At 49.6% G+C, this 19,943-nt stretch overlaps 10 protein-coding genes across 10 annotated transcripts, besides 1 other annotated feature; 4 read left to right on the forward strand and 6 right to left on the reverse strand.

The window, feature by feature from the left end:
• Positions 1 to 19,943: part of a sequence feature (contig 1.100 1..337251(-1)) that runs on past both edges of the window.
• On the forward strand, positions 298 to 2,105 carry ANIA_05876 (MFS transporter; the record flags this gene model as incomplete). The annotated part of the gene is made up of 5 exons (XM_050612605.1): positions 298 to 455; positions 511 to 545; positions 613 to 1,368; positions 1,433 to 1,557; positions 1,623 to 2,105. 5 exons carry the CDS (start codon positions 298 to 300, stop codon positions 2,103 to 2,105), a joined length of 1,557 nt encoding a protein of 518 aa, XP_050467060.1.
• ANIA_10749 (uncharacterized protein) lies at positions 2,410 to 3,098 on the forward strand. The gene has a single exon (XM_050612607.1). The coding sequence runs from the start codon at positions 2,557 to 2,559 to the stop codon at positions 2,917 to 2,919; it is 363 nt and encodes a 120-aa protein (XP_050467061.1). The 5' UTR covers positions 2,410 to 2,556; the 3' UTR covers positions 2,920 to 3,098.
• Positions 2,583 to 3,831, reverse strand: ANIA_05875 (ribosome biosynthesis protein KRR1; the record flags this gene model as incomplete). The annotated part of the gene is made up of 3 exons (XM_050612611.1): positions 3,732 to 3,831; positions 3,399 to 3,671; positions 2,583 to 3,326 (listed from the first exon to the last, which is right to left on the reverse strand). Exons 1-3 carry the CDS (start codon positions 3,789 to 3,791, stop codon positions 2,583 to 2,585), a joined length of 1,077 nt encoding a protein of 358 aa, XP_050467062.1. The 5' UTR covers positions 3,792 to 3,831.
• ANIA_10748 (uncharacterized protein) lies at positions 5,320 to 5,805 on the reverse strand. Its single transcript, XM_050612613.1, has 3 exons — positions 5,664 to 5,805; positions 5,537 to 5,613; positions 5,320 to 5,478 (listed from the first exon to the last, which is right to left on the reverse strand). The coding sequence occupies exons 2-3, from the start codon at positions 5,609 to 5,611 to the stop codon at positions 5,344 to 5,346; spliced, it is 210 nt and encodes a 69-aa protein (XP_050467063.1). The 5' UTR covers positions 5,612 to 5,613; positions 5,664 to 5,805; the 3' UTR covers positions 5,320 to 5,343.
• On the reverse strand, positions 5,821 to 7,337 carry ANIA_05874 (protein llmG; the record flags this gene model as incomplete). The annotated part of the gene is made up of 6 exons (XM_050612617.1): positions 5,821 to 6,142; positions 6,216 to 6,337; positions 6,516 to 6,581; positions 6,647 to 6,808; positions 6,859 to 7,015; positions 7,312 to 7,337. 6 exons carry the CDS (start codon positions 7,335 to 7,337, stop codon positions 5,821 to 5,823), a joined length of 855 nt encoding a protein of 284 aa, XP_050467064.1.
• On the reverse strand, positions 8,121 to 8,661 carry ANIA_10742 (uncharacterized protein). Its single transcript, XM_050612621.1, has one exon. The coding sequence runs from the start codon at positions 8,473 to 8,475 to the stop codon at positions 8,152 to 8,154; it is 324 nt and encodes a 107-aa protein (XP_050467065.1). The 5' UTR covers positions 8,476 to 8,661; the 3' UTR covers positions 8,121 to 8,151.
• ANIA_05873 (protein gcpB) lies at positions 10,086 to 12,888 on the reverse strand (the record flags this gene model as incomplete). Its single annotated transcript, XM_050612625.1, has 4 exons — positions 10,086 to 10,167; positions 10,237 to 10,451; positions 10,510 to 12,494; positions 12,543 to 12,888. The coding sequence occupies 4 exons, from the start codon at positions 12,886 to 12,888 to the stop codon at positions 10,086 to 10,088; spliced, it is 2,628 nt and encodes an 875-aa protein (XP_050467066.1).
• On the forward strand, positions 13,118 to 14,318 carry pup2 (proteasome core particle subunit alpha 5; the record flags this gene model as incomplete). Its single annotated transcript, XM_658384.2, has 5 exons — positions 13,118 to 13,254; positions 13,308 to 13,320; positions 13,387 to 13,465; positions 13,585 to 13,928; positions 14,039 to 14,318. The coding sequence occupies exons 1-5, from the start codon at positions 13,230 to 13,232 to the stop codon at positions 14,316 to 14,318; spliced, it is 741 nt and encodes a 246-aa protein (XP_663476.1). The 5' UTR covers positions 13,118 to 13,229.
• ANIA_05871 (25S rRNA (adenine645-N1)-methyltransferase) lies at positions 14,416 to 16,188 on the reverse strand. The gene is made up of 3 exons (XM_050612636.1): positions 15,733 to 16,188; positions 14,996 to 15,606; positions 14,416 to 14,836 (listed from the first exon to the last, which is right to left on the reverse strand). Exons 1-3 carry the CDS (start codon positions 16,112 to 16,114, stop codon positions 14,570 to 14,572), a joined length of 1,260 nt encoding a protein of 419 aa, XP_050467067.1. The 5' UTR covers positions 16,115 to 16,188; the 3' UTR covers positions 14,416 to 14,569.
• On the forward strand, positions 16,729 to 19,867 carry ANIA_05870 (putative C6 finger domain protein; the record flags this gene model as incomplete). Its single annotated transcript, XM_658382.1, has 3 exons — positions 16,729 to 16,858; positions 16,907 to 17,466; positions 17,519 to 19,867. 3 exons carry the CDS (start codon positions 16,729 to 16,731, stop codon positions 19,865 to 19,867), a joined length of 3,039 nt encoding a protein of 1,012 aa, XP_663474.1.

Below are 19,943 nucleotides of genomic sequence, written 5' to 3' on the forward strand. Positions count from 1 at the left end.
ACCCGGTCAATGTATACATAAAGGATATATACTCCGTACAACATACTTGACTTTGTATGATTTTGTAAATCGAAATAAATTTTCTATCTATTCCATACGCACTTTCCACCCCACCAATATTGACTCAAGCGTCACATTCCAAGTTTTCACCCAGTCTAGAACTTCTAGCGCCAACGTATTTAGCCTATCGCTTGTGCCGGGAAGGGTTGAATCTTCTGTGGGGGACTCCAGAACCTCATTCTTTATTTATTTCGGGAACCTCGCGAAGAAGTCACCAGTTCGTTTAACAAGCTCAACATGGCTGTCGTCGCATCTCTAGATATGGAGAAGGTCCAGTATCCCGCCGTCCAAGAACTCGATGCCAAAGCACATGCAGCAGCAAAACGGCCCACGGCTCCCGACCAGTTTGACGAGAGCTACCGGACAGCGCGACTGGAGATATGGGCTTATTATGCGTGCGTGATATTTCATGCAGTCCAACGGGACCGTTGCCTCGCTGAACCATACCAGTTACTACATAGGAAATAATGGCCTGTCCCTGTTCAGTGGGTGCCGCCTCAAGCCACCACCTTGGCAAAGCTTAGCATACTGACGCATATCATCAACGACCAGATTTCGCACCTACAGCGTTCCAGAATCTGCTGTCGCAAGCGACCGACGAGAATGGACAGTTATTTTTCGCCGGCAGATTGCGCTCTATTGAAAGCATCGTCCTTCTCTGCAACGGCATCTCTTTTGCCATCCAGGTTCTCGTCTTTCTAGTCATCGGCAGCTTCGCAGACTTCGGCACCTGGAGACCAAATATCCTCATCGGTCTATCAATTGTCGCGTACGCAATTGGCTTTGGCTGGCTAGGTGTCCATGATGCAGAGAAATGGCATGTCGCAGTGGGGTTATATATTGTCGGCTTGATCGCCTACCAGACAACCCTAACATTCTGGACAGCTGCATTCCCGGGCCTTGCACGTAATACAGTCGAAATGAAATCCAAGGCGGACGAGTATCAATCCGGTTCTATATCTCGTGATGAGTATGATTTCGCGGATACAATGAAGCGCAGTCAACTGGCGAACATGGCGTTCTACGTACAATCTGTGGGTGAGATCTTTATCCTTGCAGTTATTGTGGGGATTATGTTTGGGTTGAGAGTTGATGATAGCCAAGCAAATAATAACTGGGGACTGAGTGTGCTGATTGCGTTTGCGAGTGGTGTTTGGCTGCTTGTTTCGCTGCCTTGGTTTGTCCTTGAGAAAAGACGACCGGGACAAGGTACTGGGGGGCGGAGCATAGTTGTTGCTGGCCTCAAGCAGATCTATGTAGCTACAAGGCAAATATGGAGGTTGAAGCAGAGCCTGCTTTATCTTGTTGGTCAGTTTTGTCGTCTATGGTTTTTCCAGAACCTCCCCGGGCTTCGAGGCTGACAGTAGAACAGGATACTTCCTACTCGGGGACTCTCTTAACACCACCGTGACAGTGATATCAACACTCCAAAACAACATCGTTGCTTACAACACCCTTCAGCTCGCATACCTTCTGATCGTCGGTATTACAGCACAGGTACCTCCTTTCCATCCCATCTTTCCACTCTCTTAACCCTAGAACCTAATCTCCCAAACCAACAGGCGCTCGGCATATACGCCTTCTGGCGTATCCAGACCCGTTTCAACCTTTCCCCCTTAACGCTCTTCCACCTCATTGTAGCAGCCATAATAGTTCTCGACATCTGGGGCATGATTGGCATCTTCACTAACCGATTCGGCTTCCATAACACTTGGGAGGTCTGGGCATATCAAGCATACTACGGCCTCCTTGTGTGTCCCTGGTACAGCTATTCTCAGATTATGATTTCGGAAGTGACACCGCGCGGACATGAGTTCTTATTTTTCTCCCTCTTTAGCATTGTTGGAAAGACGAGCAGTTTCATTGGGCCCTTGGTATCAAGTGCAATTATCGATGCGAGCGAGAGTGGGAATGCGGGTTTGCCGTTTTACTTCCTGGTGGGCATTAGCGTGCTCGCGGCGGGGGTCCTGGGCGTTTGGTTGGATATAGGGAAGAGTAGAAAGGAGCAGGAGGCTTTCTTGGAGGAGAAGAAATTGAGAGAATGAAGATAGACGGGCTTAGAGAGATACTTATTCTTCTTAATTCAGCAGTATTGCAGATAGACAAGAGAGATAAAGAATTATGTGTTCAATTAAACCTTAACAAAGGTATTTGTTTTATCAGCATATCGTGTAGAGATCGGCTGTATGCTACTCCTAATGTTTCAACATGCTTCCGCCTGGAGGAATTTATCTGATTATTCTGAACTAGTATATGCTGGCGCATTACAGGCTAAAGGAGGATTGGGGCGATGGCTTCGAAGGTTGTATGGAATTGCTAGCCCTACTTTGTGCATGAACTGGAAAGCTGACTGTCATCAATAAATAAATTTTGATTCTGCCATAAGGTTCAAACAAAAGTAAACGCCAGCCCATGCCATGCCTAGCGCCTATTGTTGGTAATACATCAGAAGGGGCCTAGGAAACAACGTAACAAACAAGAAAGTACAGATAAAAGATGAGCAAGCATCAATCCATGCTCATTCATTCGTCGTCCGACTCTGCCTTTGACTTGCTCTTCTTCTTTTTCTTTTCTTTCTTTTCGGATCCATCGACTGCCGGCTCGACCTCCGAGTCCCTCTTCCGCTTCTTCTTTTTCTCTTTCTTTTCCTTCTTGGCCTTCTCCGTCTCTTCCAGCTCCTCCGGCGCCACAAACGCCTTCTCCCGCTCCTTCATCTTTTCCTCGCGCTTTATCCGCTGCCTCTCCATAACCTCTTCCTTCTGCGCACGTTCCTTGGCCTCCTTGGACAAAAAGTACTCTCCAGACTCGATCTGCAGATCCACCTTGCTCTTCTCCGGCGCCGGTGGGAAGGGGGTGTAGACCTTCTTCGACTTGTCGGTGACCTTGAATGGCGTGCGGCGCTTGGACAGTGTGCGCTTCTTGAAGTTAGGCAAGAATCTGTCCCATGATTCATGGGCTAGGGTGGGGTCCTTGGCGAGTTCGCGCTTGATCATGAGCTCTTTGATGTGGTAAATGGGGTGGATGTTCGCCATGCAATCGTCAACAATTCTTCGGACTTCCTTCAGACCTTTGTACGGTCCCATGGCGGAGACGGTGTTTCCTTGCACAAGAATGTAGGTTCCTGTTAAAAGCTCGAGAGCCTTGAGAGTTGAGCCTTGCGGACCAAGGATACGCTGGCGACGCTTGACGAAACGTTCTTTGTTGCGGACTTGATTTCTGATCTTAATGATATCGCATGCGACACCGTCTTCGAGAATTTTCAGAGCCTGCAGAGAGTGGTGTTAGATTCTGCCATGGGCTGGGATATTGGGCAGTGGTTTGAAGGTATGACAACCTACCTGTTGTACAGGAACACTTCGCGATAACAACTTGATCAAATCACGAGCTTTGAGAATCGCAGCCGGGTCGTAAGTCTTCCGCGTGGTCTTGACTGTCATGCTACCCTCGACCAAATCCAATGTGCAAGCGATCCCATGCTTCTCCAGCGCCCTCGTTACAACCGGCCATGCTTCTTTCAGGTAAACCTCGCGATACTTGGGGAAGAGCGTAGCAAATGATGATTCTTCGGCGAAACTACCACCGGCGTTGTCTTCTGGTTTAAACTCTTCGATCTATCATAGGACGCAGGTCAGTTGGAGAAGAATGAGGATTCTGCTTAAGTGCAGACGCACCTTCCACTTGTCAATATCGTCCGTATCCCACGGCTTGTCCTTGTTGTTTGTAGACGGCATTCTGAAGGTGTTACCGTTGGTTGAGGCGGACCGCAAGACTGAACGATGCGAAATTCTTTTGATGGCGGAAACATTTTTGGTCGGCCACTTACCGAGAACGGAAGTTTGTGGCCTGTATAATTAGGCATAAATAAGGCACCAACTGGCGGCTAAGACTCCCAACATTCGATCCTTCGATCCTTTAGGGAAGCAAGAAAGTATGCTAGGACCTCACTTATCTCTTACTATTGAGAGAGCTTTATTTTACATCGTCTCGACCAAACTGCGGAACAGCTCCAGCATATGAGGGCCGGCTAGTCCCAGGCTCCCAGTCCCACGGAGCTCAGCGGGATCTGCCTCCTTGAAAGGACGCCAGCCTTTGTCTGTATAGGTGAATAGACATGCCATGATCTAAGGCACGAGCCTTGCCGAGTGCACGCTAAGGGCCAAAATTCACGAAAGGTAATACTACTTAGTCTCATTCCCTGTTAGACATAACCAGTAGTGTATGGCGTACCAATTTCTAATGCAAGGTCTTGACCTTGATCCAGACAATTCGGCTGTAATTGACACAATAAGCTGCCTCTTTGACCTAAGAATGGAGAAAGCTCCAATATTTGCGAGATTGAAACAGTGGTCCAACTCGAGTAGGTAACAAGATCTGCATTGACCAGCAATTAGATATTGCTATTTCGATATACAGCGGCCGCGGCTTTTGCTAAGTAACTGCATCTAAGTATGACGATGCAGCTGTCGGAGGATCCTCCTTAACTCTGTGAAAGGGCCGATGAGCTCCAAGTAGTTTCAGGGCATCTTTAGAGCTTCTAGAGATCCTGAAATCGCAGATGGGATGACATGGATCGAGATTCTGTACTCCTATAGCGCCGGAGCCAAGCTCTTCATGAATCGAGTGAGTGCATTGTTGAGTACGCCTTTCAGAGAAAAAAGCCATTAGCTCGCGTGGTGCTAGGATACAGAGAGCCAAATCCAGTCGGGAAGTCAGTAAAGGAATAAATCCGATATGTACCACGAATACGGACAAGAGAGGGGTTCTACCAACAATTAACTGTTTGGAATGATGCAAGAAAAGAAGGTTCAACCGCACCCGCCATTTTGGATCTTCCCACTCGCTCTCATCATCCTTCTCTGTACATCCACCCCCTCGCTATTTCAATCATGTCTTGTTTCTGATTAACCCGGGATGTTGCTTGGTTTTCTGTTTGTGTTGGCTTCCGATAATCTGCCTATCGCAACAATTCTTTTTTTCTTGGAATGGAGTGTTATAGCCGCCGCCGATCCCGCATGCTAGTTTCCTAAGCAAGCAACACAGAGACGCGTCTTCCCAACCAGTTTGCCTGGCCAATAACAGTTTCTCCGGTACTGCCAATGTTCAAATCTCTTGTCCTCTCCCAGCTAGAGAGCTGGCATGCCTTAACCCTCGTGTATTAGGTAAATGCAAATTGGCTTGGATGTTGAAACTACTCGTTAGATTGGTACGGGGGAATGAGCCCAGATGCCGAAGAACTTGGAAAGTCTTTGTGCAGCGCTCAACAGAGATGTTGTATGTATTGCGTTATCTGTCTTTCTCCTTTGGACGACAACGATGGACCATGCATACAATGCCGTTCATTTTACTGACCCCTTTTGAGCTGAAGCATCCACTCTGACTTGTGTTGACGTCTTGACCCGGTTGACGAACCCTGAAGCTCTTTATGGGAGAGTCAGCAGGACGGAGCACTCAATAAGGGATGGGGTTCTCACGCTACATGAGGTATGGCAACACCAAGCTTGGCATCGTTCCACTGCCCGTCAACGCCGAGGTTTCCGTCCAATACAAACATACCTGTGGCGTCAGGAAACCGTGACATGTCTCGGGTGTATGGGCTTGCTTACAGTGGAAAGTAAGCTTTCAGGCTCAGGTCACCAACCTCCCTTTGAGCTCTGCGTATCAAATCTTGGTATTGCAATTGAGACATGTGCAGGCGGCGAGTCAGTGGATACAGTGACAAGGAAGTGAGCAGTTTGGTGATATTTTCACCATTCATCGCGCCTATATCTCGGCTTGTCGGGTCTGAGGTGTATTGTCAGTTAATGACAAACGGCAGAAAAGAAAAGGTCCTACGGGGCTCATACTGTCTGGCCACGCGGATAAAGGTAGAGGGATCATCTTTGCATCAACCTCCGTGAATCCTTCTGCCATCAGGAGGTTTCTCAAGCGGGTGCCCACCCTAAGATCCTTATTGTCTTCCATTGACCTCATGAGCTGCGAGCTCCATTGCCTCAGAGCATGGTTTTCGCTTATGGAGCCATTATCTGATTGGACGTTGAAGTATATTTCGACCAGTTGCACCCATCCCCCGGGCTTGAGGACTCTGCCATTCAATCGTCAGTCTTGTGCCGTCAACGGTTGGCTTGGTGGTACGGCTTCGCCGCTAATCGCTAAACCTTTTGATGTCTCGAATATACGATGGCCACCGAGACCGATTGATGCCTGCTGCGAGGAGTCGAGAATGGACAAGGTCAAAGTGATTCGAAGGAAAGGTGAAAGGGCGGTTTAGATCATCTACCTGGCGAGAAGTCGTCAGCGTCTCCCAACTGATCATCCGATTGAGGGACAGATTAGGTCGTGATCGATTTTAAGAGAGGGAAATGACTGCAACGAGACTCCGGTTCACACAGTATGGAGTGTGCGCTCGAGCGCGGGGTTGTGCTTCGATTCCGGTAAGAGAGTGTATGACAGCTTACCTGGAGCCAGAGGTTCTCCGGTGTATCGTCCGGGTTCATGAAAGGATAAATGTCAATCCCAATTACCTTTCGAGCATAAGAGTGTCAGCTAACCAGTCCTAGTGTATCTTATTCAAATGTGAGTTCCAAACCTCGCAGTCAGGGTTCTGTTCCGCGACATCGATGGCCCACGACCCAGTGCCGTAACCACAGTCCAGCACTCTTCGCAGCCGCGGGATTGGAGGGAAGATAAGTCGGTTGTCAAAGACTCTGCTGAAAATTTGATGTTGAAGATCCAACCGTTCAGCTTCATCCTATTGATAATCAGACGAGCTAAGCCCCATTCTGGACAAACGAGTCTCACCTCGTCTACCGGCTCAAATGAAATCTTGTTGTCGATAGAATACTGCTGATACTCACGGCCATGGACGGTTATTAGGCGGATGTATTCGTCGTCCAGTTCCTCCGTTTGCGAGCTTGGGCTCCTTAGGAGGCAGAAAGTCAGGACATCCAACAAATATCTGGTCAGGTTGGAGAGATGCGTACGTCATTATCGCCTGTCAAGGCTTGAAGTATTTTCTGCGTCGTCTAGAAAACTGGCTCAGGATGGAGAGACAAAGACTTCATATCAAGGTGGGATGTTGAAAATATGCCTTGTGGCGGGTGACGCGCGAACTTAGTGTGGTTCGAGTCTTTGTTGAAGCGATCGTTGTGGCAGAGCAATCCGTCGGCATGGGATTGCCGCTGGGCACGGACAAATGACCAGTGACTTTCGCTCTCGAGTTGACTCGGCAAAGGGCTATAATACCTGGCTCACTTTTCTATCTGGTACGAAACGTACATATGGTATGTGGCCGTGCTCGGCCTAGAGCTATTCGTGTCCCAATTCAAAGAGAGGCCATGGCGGGTACCTGAACAAAAGCCTTCTGACTGCCTTACGCCCGGCAAGACGGAAAAGAGCTGCAGAAATTGCTCCATACCTCGAGATCTCCGTGGCTTCAATACAATCAGCGTAGCCTTTCCCTGCGCAAATACATGTTCACCTCTCCAAGTATAGAATGATTACATCCAAACAGCACCGCAAGGGCAAGGTCGCGGAGGGGTCGGTGGTGCGCCCCAGAATGGCACAGTCCACGAATCGCAACAGACAATATTGGTCTAATCATAGGATCGCCATACCCTTCTCAGTTCTCGATGACAAGGCGTAGGTGGACAAAATAGTCGCCTTCGAATAGTCTTCGAACTGGCTTGAACCTTTGACACACTCCTGGCTCCAAAATGATTAGCCAGCCTTGACCGGACCCTTGAGGCCGGAAGCCTGCAGCCGGCTGCAGTTTCGTTGCACGCTCCGCGGCGATGGGATGCCATACATAGGGGTCTTGGTCATTATCAGGGCAATCAGACGGCCGCTCGTGATTCGCAAGATGTCCATTAGTGGAGATGCGCGGCCTTTTTGGTTTGTTGTGATTGGGAACACATGCACGTCAGGAAGTCAACCAGGCTAAGCCTTGAATAGGAATTCGATGACGAACGAGGGACCATTTATAGCGACGTAACCGGTATGCCCGGGAGAAGCACCGATTGCGCAGAAAAACCTCGCAGGTCAAGCTGGGTCCAAAATATATCAACTGATTTAGCGATTACGCAGACAAAGTTTCTAGGGCTGAGAAGGACTCTTGTGTCTTTTCTGTGGCTTAGCTCCGCAGCTCGCTGTACTGAAAGAGCCGCTTATATACTGTATGCTGGATACTGGTTTCATTAAGATGCGGTCATTTGTTCTTCTGGTGACATTCGATTGAGTGGCGCAATTTGACCGTGGTCGAATTTGCAGGTGTCTCGAAAAGACCTTTATGCGCGGGCTAGTGGACAAACAAAAATAGTTTGCAGCGGGCCCGTAGTCCATGTGAGACTGAGGACTGCCGTTTTGGAGTTCGATGTATGGAGTACTTGCAGGATCTTGGATCCTTCTCCCTTTCATCATTTCTGCTCCTGTGTGCTTGGTTCACCGCTCCTTTTTAGACGCCATGTCTTCTTATTTCGGAGATGTGACACGAGCTTGTGGCACTAGGACTTTTGAATGACAATCCGCACGGCCTGCAAGCCAGATTGAGGATAGCAGGGAGACAAATATGTAGGTACCTGTCTTGGAAGCCAACCAATGGAATCAACGGTCTATTCTCCAAACCTTCATTCACGCAGAACGATTCGAGTAATGGGGCGCTCAGCCATCAGGACTCAATCAGCAGCGACTGTGGAGCCTGACGGGCCACATTTCGGCGAGCAGCTCTGACTTGCATTAAGGCCTACTGTGAGTACGTAAAAGAGTGTTTAGACTACGGGGCAGTTCGACTGGAATGTACGAAATAGTACTACTCGTTCCCGTCCATCCCTATAAAATGAAAAACGAACAACGGCTGAAGATCTGAGGATGGTGACATCATTACTGTCCATAGACAAACTGCTCAGAGCTCGGACGGCACATGCAATGCAGAAGAGTGATCCTGATTTGAATTGCTGCATGAAAGCGGGACACACTATCCTCAAATTGATAAAGTGCGATAATTGACCGAGGGACGCCCTGTGCAATACGTCAGGTAAGCAACCAGGGGGGTCATGCATGCCAACGCGGTTCGAATCATGTTGGCTGTTTCGATGTAGAGTCTACCCAAATCGTCGGGTCTATACAGAACTAGTTAGCAGACGTTGAACGAGGGTTGGCTTAGGGATCCCAGAGCCACGGTTCACCTTCGGGAAGAGGGCGGCGAGAGCAAACATTCCAGTTCCACTGTCACTCCGTAGTGGCTCCACTTGTCACCTGCGAAACTCGGCGGGGGTGAAAATCGGTCCTGGATTCAGTTAATGCTGCACCCTGCAGAACTCAGTAGTCACTCAACAATACATAGCTCTACGGTATACTGCTTGCATTGAGCCTGGCTAGCTATCATTCAATACCTTTTTTCACTGAAACAGAACTTGTTGGGCAGGATGGAGTTTGAATGTTTGAGTTCAAAGCTGAGGAGCACTTGTTTCCCGTCATAGACTATTTACCTATTAAGCAGGTGTGCAGCGATACATATGCATTGCCTCACTCACAAAAGAGCTATGGAAACATATCATAGAGATAGTGATTGTCATACCGGGTCCCACCCGAAAACGAACTCAAGTCCGAGCGTCCAGCCAACGAAGGTTGGGAGAATGGGGAATTGATACATAGGTGTGGAGGGTTGCAATTCATTAAGGGGGCCAATAAAATTAAATGCATTGGTCCGCATGGGTCAAGAAGACGGACGTTCAGTGGACGTCTCGAATGCTCGGGGCACATCTGACAGTCGTGTTGTCGACCACCTTTTCACGACAGCAGAGAGGACAGCAACGGGTCATCTGCGAAACGTACACTCTGTCTTCCGTCGAATGTTGTCGGATCAAAGGTTGATTGTTTGTTTTCCGGGCTGCCAGCGCAGACGTAGGTTTGGTGAATATACGACGCTGCGGTTACAGTGTTGGAGTGCAGGCGTCTTTTCGGGGATGGGGTAAGATGATAAGTGCATCATCTATACTGGCCCTGCTGGATACCGAAAGCTTGTGATTGACTCAGTCTTCCTTGCTGATAGAGCTTAGAGCATGCGCTAGTTTCAGCAATACGACGCTTTCAGTTGCCGCGAAGTAATTCAAGCTAGGTCGAACATGAATATCAGAGCGTTGACCTGAAGAGAGAATGAGAGAGCAGTGTAAGCTAGCTTACCTATCCATAAGAATCCGAAGATGACGACCAAAATGATCTTCATATCGTTTTAATGTGTCCTCGAGCTTCCCAATCCGCGCAGGGTCGTAGCCTCGTCCGTCAGAAGTAGCAGGGTTCGCGCTGAGTCCTGGGTCGGCTGAGATGAGGGCGCGGCCAAGGGGTGCTGCGGTCCAGGAGGCGAACATTGTGCAGCAGGTTAGGAGTTTTGAATGGATCTAAAAGGCGACGCCTGTCAGCACTGAGAAGGAATGGTGGGATAGTCTGCGAATATACCTTTAGCAGTTTAGCCTGCGTCAGCATGCACTCTTTTAAACAAGTATCCAGGAAATCCACGTGGTCCTGCATGAGTTCGTCCACTGTCCGGTTGACCTGCTTGGTGCCGTTGACGGTGACTTCTGATCCATCAGCGTCGGTACCGTTCACGCGGTCCATAAGGCTTTGCCAGTTCGGTTCGACTACTTCAGCCGTACAAAAATAGAGTAACTGCTGTATAAAGACTAGCATCTTCGCTCGAAGGTTCCAAGCGCGCCTTTTCCAGAGCTCTAGCCTTCGGTCAGTTGATTTGTGGCGCCATCCCAGGATTTTGCTCTGGTCTAACCAGGCGGATGAGAGCATGGATTCCAGATGACGGAGCGAGAGTAGGTGTCGAAAGATGAGTTGGTACCGGAGGACTGTCTTGCGACTAATAACGAGGGAAAGCGGGAAGGGTACAGTGTAGTCGAGCTCCAGGGCATCAAATCCAACAATATCCTTGTCATCCTCGCTGCCTGCTTGCGGTGCTTGGTACTTTTCCAGAGCGGCTTCTGGGTTATCCTGATCTATACCGGAGACGCTAACAACCTGCATAAGCCATTTGGTGAGTCCGATCTTGTTCATCCGGACTTTGACATCTTCCTTGAATGGGTCCTGCGCCGCAATGCTGCCTGGTTGGCGCAGGACTAAATCAAGGAGAGATTGTAGTTTGCTTTCGTTCACGTTCTTGGCTGGCTTGCGAAGCTCGGACGCTCCAAGCTCGAGGAAATAGGAAAAGAAATCAGATCGATCGAGGAAGAAGTAGTGTTTTAAGGAGCGGAAGCGAGTAGTGAGAGAGTTTTTAGTCAACAGAAGATTCAGCAAAGAGGCATTGGCATATGTATAAGCAGCGTTGACGTTCTCCAGAAAGCGAGGATCATCAAATGTCTTCGGAACATCCTTAACCGCTTTGCTGACGTCCACCCCTCCACACTCTCGCACCACATTCAGGTATTTCCCTGCCAGTAGGACCTTATCCCGTACGCTATCGAGTTGTGGAGGCACTTCGTTGTCGCGGATAGTATAGCGCTTCTCCCAGTATTCATCTGTATAGTCCTCTTCCAGCTTTTCTCGTTTGATCCATTTCTGCTCCTTGACGAGAAATTCTGCGTGAGGGTCTTTGATTACCCCATGATGAAGCCATTCATTGAGCATTGTCATGTAGGGCCTGCTCGATTCACGGAGAAGAGTTTCTAACAGCGCCTTTGTCGTCGGATCGCCGGAGAAAGTTGCCAGTCGCTCGGTCAGTAAGCGTAGTACATTGCCTCCTTTACATATTTTTTTGCTAGACATTGCTCCAGGAATAAGATCTCCTCCTTCTCTAAGCTGTTCGAGAATGTTATCAACGTCGTCAAAGTCGTCAATCGACTCATCAATATCCTGATCCAAGAGACCGTTTCGTCTCAGCAGCTCCTGACCTAAAGAGTACAATTGAGCTAAACATTGGCTGGTGGGCATGGTATGAAGATGGAGTACATGGAGGGTGAAATTCGGGTTGTTGAGAAGTTGTGTCTCGAGCTGGGCAACGAGGATCAAATAGTCCTTTAATAATTTTCGAATCGTAGCGCATAGGGCGTGGCTCACTGCACCGTACTCTGCACGACTCTGAACCTCAACGAACGCCTCCAGCGCACTGTAATGTGTTGCCATCTTCAACATGGACCGTGTAAGGTCCCTCAGAGTAGGATCCAGCCCAGACGGCAGTTGGAAAGCCGGTCCCGTCAATCTGTCCTTCTCTGCAGTAGGGTCATATTGAGCCTGGTATTGAATGTATTGGCCTTCGAACCCCATGAAAACAAACAATAGGTCCTCCAGAATCGCCTTCTCCTGCGCATCAGTAGACAAATCGCGTAGTGGTTTAGGTTGAAGCGATTGAGGTAGAGTTGAGGACAACGGAGGTACGGATACACGACTAGCCAGCGGCGCAGTAGTGTAGGGCATCAGGGAGGCGTGCGGGTTCCATGGTGCTGGTAAGAGTCAAAATTGTAGATATTCAGTCTGGACGAATGTCTTACCATCTGGGGTCTCCTTTTCCTTCTTCCGCAAATTGGGACTGAGAGGCCCGGCAGTATTAGCCCTCCTTGACCGCGACTTATCTCCCTCCCCTCGGTTCCCTGCGCTGGGCGACTCTCTCACTGGATTTCTCGTTCGGCCTTGCATCTTTTCTTTAGTCTGAATAACGACGCGTTCGGTGCGTTTTTCAGATGTGACATGCTCCCTAGGAACTTTGCTCTTCTGGGTTGACGTGCTCCCGCGATGATCCATATTTTCTGCTTGCAATGGAGCTGTGCCGCCGCGTAGACCGGCTTCCTCAGCATCGGCGACGCGACTGGACGCAACGCGGGGTCGTGGCGGGTTCATGTGGCTGGTGCGGCGGTCATTGATGGACATGGGCCGCATCAAATAGAAGAAATTGACGACGTTCGGCGCTGGGGACAAGAAATTGTGCTGGTCCTAGCCTTGCGCAGTCCCGACGTTTGGTTGGAGCGGTGGGTGGTGTTGTCGCCTTGATGCCTGAGATCTCCGTCAGGCACTTGCGACTTGCGTAGCCATCATCGTCTCAGAGCTTCATCCAGAGCTTCAGCTTCATGAAACTTCCTACCCTTACGTCCTCCACCCTGACTGCTAATTCGAGATACTCCTTTGGAGTCAGCTATTATCCTAGTCAATCCGGATTTCATTGTTCAAAGATATAATCTAAAATGTTCATCGCGCGATCGGAATACGGTAAGCTCCATCAGACCTCCTCTTAATACCTGCAATCTGACCTTTCTTCTTAGACCGTGGAATCAAGTAGGATACCTTCCCTCTATAACCTCCGATACGTTATTGCAACCAGTCTAACTGTGATAACCACAGCACCTTCTCTCCGGAAGGTCGTTTGTTCCAAGTTGAATACTCGCTCGAAGCTATCAAGCTTGGTTCAACCGCTATCGGTGTATGTTATTCATTTTTATACTCATCTTCCGGCATGGACACTGAAGTGTCGTAAACGGCGGAGCACTTTATAAGCTTCTTCGACAATGACCGCAACGAATCCGCTGACTGCTTCCACAGGTAGCAACATCCGAAGGTGTCATCTTAGGTGTCGAGAAGCGCGTCACATCCACCCTGCTCGAGGCGTCCTCAGTTGAGAAGATTGTGGAAATTGACCAGCACATCGGATGTGCTATGTCTGGCTTGCAGGCAGATGCCCGGTCTTTAGTTGAGCATGCCCGCGTTGAAACCCAGAATCATGCCTTCCACTACGCGGAACCTCTGCGTGTCGAGAGCTGTACCCAGGCGATCTGTGACTTGGCCCTACGATTCGGAGAGACTGGAGATGATGAGGAGAGTGTCATGAGCAGACCTTTCGGCGTCGCTCTTCTAATTGCTGGGATTGACGAGGATGGTCCTCAGCTGTACGTCTCTCTCCCTTCTATCCGAGCCCTGCTTGCCTGTCTTTCGCCTCGTTTAGCACTACATACCTCTTATACTACGAAAATTATCCACTGACTCTTGTCTCTACCAGATATCACGCTGAACCTTCCGGTACGTTCTACCGTTATGATGCGAAGGCCATCGGGTCCGGAAGTGAGGGGGCACAGGCAGAACTGCAAAATGAATACCATCGCTCGTTGACACTTGCCGAGGCTGAGACGCTAGTTCTGAAAACACTTAAGCAAGTCATGGAGGAGAAGCTAGACGCGAAGAACGTTCAGCTGGCGAGCGTCACCAAGGAGAAGGGTTTCCGTATCTACAACGACGAGGAGATGGGACGCGCTGTCGCGCAGCTAGGTGGGAATCAATGAAGGACTACTCAGTCGGTTTGTGATGAGGCCGTAATGAAATTTTGTGGATACATTACAGGGTTACCTTGACTCACATAGAAAAGAACGATGACCTCGGCTCATGACCATGAAGCATTGCTTCTCCTTTATGAAATGTAGCTCGCTATAATCCCGAGGATTTGAAACGGTGGAGCAGATACGACTTCTATATACACTAATGCTGGTATCATAGAGGATTACTCAAACATAGTTTTCGTCAAAGTGAACATTCATCACCGAATCTTATAGACGCAGGGCTTCAGTACAGCCGCTTCCTCCTCCGGAGTCATCCCATTATCCGCAGCCACCGTCTTCTCAATAAACTTCTTCTTGCCAGAGCCAGGAGCCCCAGAAGCAGACACATGTTTACCCTTCGTCGGTGCACCGCCCGCCTTTACAAACTCCATCTTTACGAACATCTTGTTCGATTTATCCAGAGTCTCAGATTTCAGAACAAACCCGCGTGTCCTGAAGACCTCGACAAAAGCAGAGATATCAGTCTCATCATCCTGTGCGGGACGGGCATCTTCAGCATAGATCTCCGCATCGTCGACATCCGAGCCGGCATCGTCATCACCCGCGCGCTTCTTCTTGAGTTTCTTCTTTTCGGCTTTCGTGAGTGTCCGTTTCGCGCCGATTTGGGCTTTCTTGCGGTGCACTTTGCCAAAGCGACTTTTTACTTCGCTGACCCAGCATTCACCCTTACCGTCGCTGCGGAGAACGCGCCACGCTTCTTCGACAAAGGAAACCCAGTTTGTGCCCATCAGGCTGAGGCAGAAGATCGCAATGTCAGCCGAGCCATCTTCCAAAGGTAGGTCAGAAATGTCGGCTTTAGTAATGGGTGAATCTTTGGGAGCGTGTAGGTCGAAGCTGTGGAGCTTCAAGTTCAGCTTCTTGGCGGAAGGGAGCAGAGCGCGGTGGAGTTGTGCGTCACCGCAGCCAAGGTCGACAATGGTGCATGTACCGTTTGGCCGGCGCGGTAAGGCCAGACCTCGGGATTTTTGGTCCGGCTTGCTTCCCTTCTTTGGGGCAGGGGAGATGGCTCCTCGAGTACGGATGGCATTGATGTAGCCGTCAACGGGATTGGAAGGCCATGATTCCTTGACTTGACGGGAGAAACCGGCGTGGTATTCCTCGAATAGTTCAGGGTTTGAAGTGAACAGCTCGAGAGCCTGCGTTGACGGAGTAGTGTATAGGGTTTCGTTCAAATGACGGAAACGGGATGAGATTAACTTCTGCCGCATGGCCTGCTGGAGAGGTGTCAAGACAGCTGTTGTAGTTGGGGGTGCAAGGGGTATCGATTCAGCAGTAGGGGCTTCATTGGGAGTCGCTTGGTTTTCTTCTCCCGCCTGTTGTTGGGAGCCCTTATTCTTGTTCTTTCTCCTCCTCTTGGCACTCTTTTTCTCCTCTGCACTACCATCCGCTCCAGCTACCACTGTTTCAGTCGCCTTTGCAGCCTGATCCTTATCTTGATCCCGCTTGGCGGCATCGTTCTTTTCTTCCCTCTTGCGCTCCCAGGGCTTTTTCTCAGGCTTTGGTTTTGCAGAGTTGGGCTTCGTAGCTTTCGCCTGAGCTGTCGATCCTTCAATGTGTCGACGATACATCAGATCGACATTCTTCTTGGTGACATTGTCATCTCGTTTGCGCTTGTTCGATTTCGCATTCGCATTCGAATCTGCCTCGGGCTTTGAGGACTGACTGGCTTTGGTTTGGGGTTGCGGCTCACTCTGCTTTTTGAGCGCAGATGCCGAAACCGACCAGCCCGGAACTGCAAACATGGCTAGCACGAAATGCTGTAAGCTGTTCGAGGGGGTACTTTGTAGAAGTCTGGTATATGCCGGCGTCTGAATAACAGACATGAAATGCGACGGTCACAAGAACCAACAAAATGCAAGAAATTTTTGGTGCTCAGTTGCCGTTTCTGCCGGTATTTTGAAGGCGGTGTATTTTGCTCTCCCCGCCTTCAGTTAAAATACCGTGAACGCGACCCAATATATCTGATTGTAGCCCAGCAAAAGTTGAGAACGTTAATACGACAAGGTCTCTTTCTATATAAGCTGTACGTTGGGACTTCTCTATCTCTCGCATTAAGAATATGACCACAACAGAAACACAGGCCCTCTATCATCAATTTGGATAGAGGATCTCATGCACGAGAGGCCCAGCTAAATAATAAACACGAGGCGCTTTAAGGTCCGTGCACTTGGGGTTAATAACCTTACCATTTAGGGGGCTGACACTTGACATCCAGATCCCCCGGCCCGAACTCCCCACAATCCCGAGTTAATCACACCTTCAGGATTCATAGTCATTCCTTCTACATTCATCAAGCGCCCTTACATCCTGACTATGGAATTGGAGCCCTTCCTTGAGATGTATTTACTCTGCGGTCATGGAGAACGTGAATCTTATTAGCTCAAACCCGCCGGGTACTAAGCCAGATCAACCTAACAAGATTGTGGCAACGCAGCAGCTGGCTGTTGCGAAAACCCCTAGAAGGCGCACTAAGACCGGCTGTTTAAGTAGGTACTATTATCCTTTGCGCAAAAACCACTGACGGATGTAATCAGCCTGCCGACAACGTCGTATCAAATGTGGAGAAGAGAAGCCAATCTGCAAGAACTGTACCAAATCAAAACGCGAGTGTAAGGGCTATGCGCAGCGATTGATCTTCAAAAATCCTCTAGGACTACCTGGAGTCCCGAGTACCATTCAAACACAGCCTGTACCACCAAACCAATTTGAGAGCCGACTCGACTTTCAACTGACGTCGGCGGGCACCCATGGGCCAATACTGGCCCCAAAAATTCCTGCAGCCTCTGCTGTAGAATACAGGCACCCACAGCCTTCTGTTAGATCTCCTGCAGGAATTCACAGCACTCTTACTGCGTTCGCGGAACAGACTCGTGTTTCTCAGACATCACTCCCAGAATCACAACCTTACTCCAGGTTGGCAAACCCATCAGTTGAATTTGATCAGGCGAGACGGGAGTCATCAAAGAATACCCGGGACGAGTATTCTCATTATATCGTGCATGAGTGGGATTCTTCCCAGTTCCAAAGTGAGGCCTCAACTGCCCGAGGGCCACCGCACACAATCAACACACAAGGAGCCCCTCAACATTATGAGGTATGCTCGCCCAAATGCTATGGATTAAGGCACGCTACTAACAGTGGATTAGGTTCCTGAACCAAGTCCAGCAGGGACACTGCCTATTCAACAGTCGATAGAACCTCAAACGAACACACGTGACCGATATCTGTCTCCTACATCTCAATTATCACCCTTCCACTATGAAGAGGATGAAGATGGAGACTACTATGATGTGGAATCGGACGAGGAACCGGCGCAAGCGGCCATGCAAGATTTTAACCAGCTAAACATGGTTCTGGCATCTGCAAACAGGGATGCAACTCAACATCGTTCTTTCACCACGTACTTGAATGAGGCCAATATGCTGGCAACCTATCAGCCGGACTTTGGCTCTTCCCCTTTTAATAATCCCAAGACGGCCCGAATCTTCTTGCATTTCATCCACGCCACCGGTCCAGTACTGTCCATATTTGAGCGTCACGGGACGGATCAATCCACCATGCTCGGTGCTCCAGTTCCTATGGCGCAGCAAGGATTGTGGACATACACTCTTCCCCTCAAGTCTTTCCAACATCAGGCACTACAGCAAGCTATTCTAGCACTGGGTAGCTTACATATCGCGTATCTTCAACAAGCCCCATCTACTTCCTCGCTCAAACATTACCAGTTTGCGCTTAAACGCATAGGAAAGGCGGTTGGACTCCCTATGCAACGAAAGCAGTTGGGCACACTGGCAGCTACGCTGCTTCTAGCATACTATGAAGTGATGATAGCCGATCATTTCAAATGGAACAATCATCTTGCAGGATCAGCTCAACTAATCCGCGAGATTGATTGGGCCGGTTTAACTCGCGACCTCCGCGCTCAACGACGCAGACGATGGATTGAGCGTAGCAACACCCATAGCTTTTTTCAGGATATCTATATGTTCAACAACCCGACAGTTGAAGATGATCCTTTCGCTGAACTAGAAGCCAATATTGACGAGAATCTCATAGGATGTTTTTTAGGGCGTGCCGTCAACTATGACCAGTTTGGACAAATCGAAGGGGAGCACACCCAGACCCGGAACAAACATCTTACCCGCAAGGATATCGAGACTTTCCGGACTCAATGTGATCTTTACTGGTGGTATTGTAAACAGGACTGGTTACAAAGTCTTATTAGTGGAGGCCCATTATGTCTACCTTACTCTCAGTGGGGTCAGTGTCCTCCACGTGCGCGTATAGGGCTCAGGAACGATCTTTACGGCACTGCAGATCACTTGACTCTGCTGATGGGTCGACTTGCGGATTTTGCAGTACGGGATAGGAAGCGAAAGATAAAAACGGCCAAGTCTGCCGGGTCCGAGTGGAGACCAGACGCAAAGTTCGGGCAATTCATGGGTCGGTTTGTACCCAGACCGGGAGGGCCAGGTCAAGGACCAGCTAATTCTGGTGGTCTTCCTCCCGGACAGCCCGGGCCTCCTGGATTTCCTGGTGCTTCAACCACCCCTGGGCATACTGGTCCCGGTCCACAGCCTTCCAATACAGAATCGGGGCAAGGATCCAATCAATCTCAAGGAGGCCGCCGAGTCTCGCGGCAGTCTTCTAGTGCCTCTTCGCCTCAAATGCCTCCCTTCTATGGTATGATTCCTGCAAGCGGGCCCACGCGGTTACCTGCTGCTTTCGCCACTTCATCAAAAATAAGCGAGACACACTCTCAACATGACGAGGACGTCGATATGTCGTATGAAGAAGCAGAACGTGAGTGGGAAAGCATATTTGCGGCGTTTGAGGTATTCGCTCAGTCGCTTGGCCCCGATTTTTTGCCTCTTTCACCAGATGCTTGCCGACCAATCTACTCTCCTTTTGGACCGGCGATCCAGTACTACACACTCAATATGGCCTGTCTCATGGCTTTCTATTATACCGGCCGCATTCTTTTGTTGCGGCTCCACCCCTCGATGCCCCCTTGGATGCACGTGGCGGCTGGATACTCGGCGGCTACAACCGCGGATTACGCCCAGACTATTGGTAGGATAGCGGCGGGCATCTACGGGGCACAAACTGGCCACCCAGGAATTGAAGGTTTCAGTCCAGTGGTAGGTTCATGTCTGATTGAGATTACGGTACCCATTTTCTTCGCAGGGGTGCAATACGCCTCGCCGGACCAGCGGAGCTGGACTATCGGCGTCCTAAGCGAAATTTCCCGTTATACAGGGTGGAAATCAGCAGATGCGATTGCCAATGGGTGCGAGCGGTCTTGGAGAAATGCTGCAGCGCAAGGACGTGGACCTCCCTATCAGCAGGATATGGGCGTGGAGAAGCCACCGATTTGGAAGTACACGGAGTATGAGACCAATCGTGAAAGGTGGTTTGTCATGGGCTCAGCGATCGAGCCTTACGTTTGGGCAATGGGGATCCTGAGTTTGAATGATAAGGACTTCGAAGGATGATGAGTCTACGCAGACTTTTCAGGCTTGGATGTGGATCTCATGGACGAAGCACATGTTTGGGCATGTCCAGTTTTAC

This window comes from Aspergillus nidulans, chromosome I (genome assembly GCF_000011425.1).
Source record: "Aspergillus nidulans FGSC A4 chromosome I".
Classification (NCBI taxonomy): domain Eukaryota; kingdom Fungi; phylum Ascomycota; class Eurotiomycetes; order Eurotiales; family Aspergillaceae; genus Aspergillus; species Aspergillus nidulans.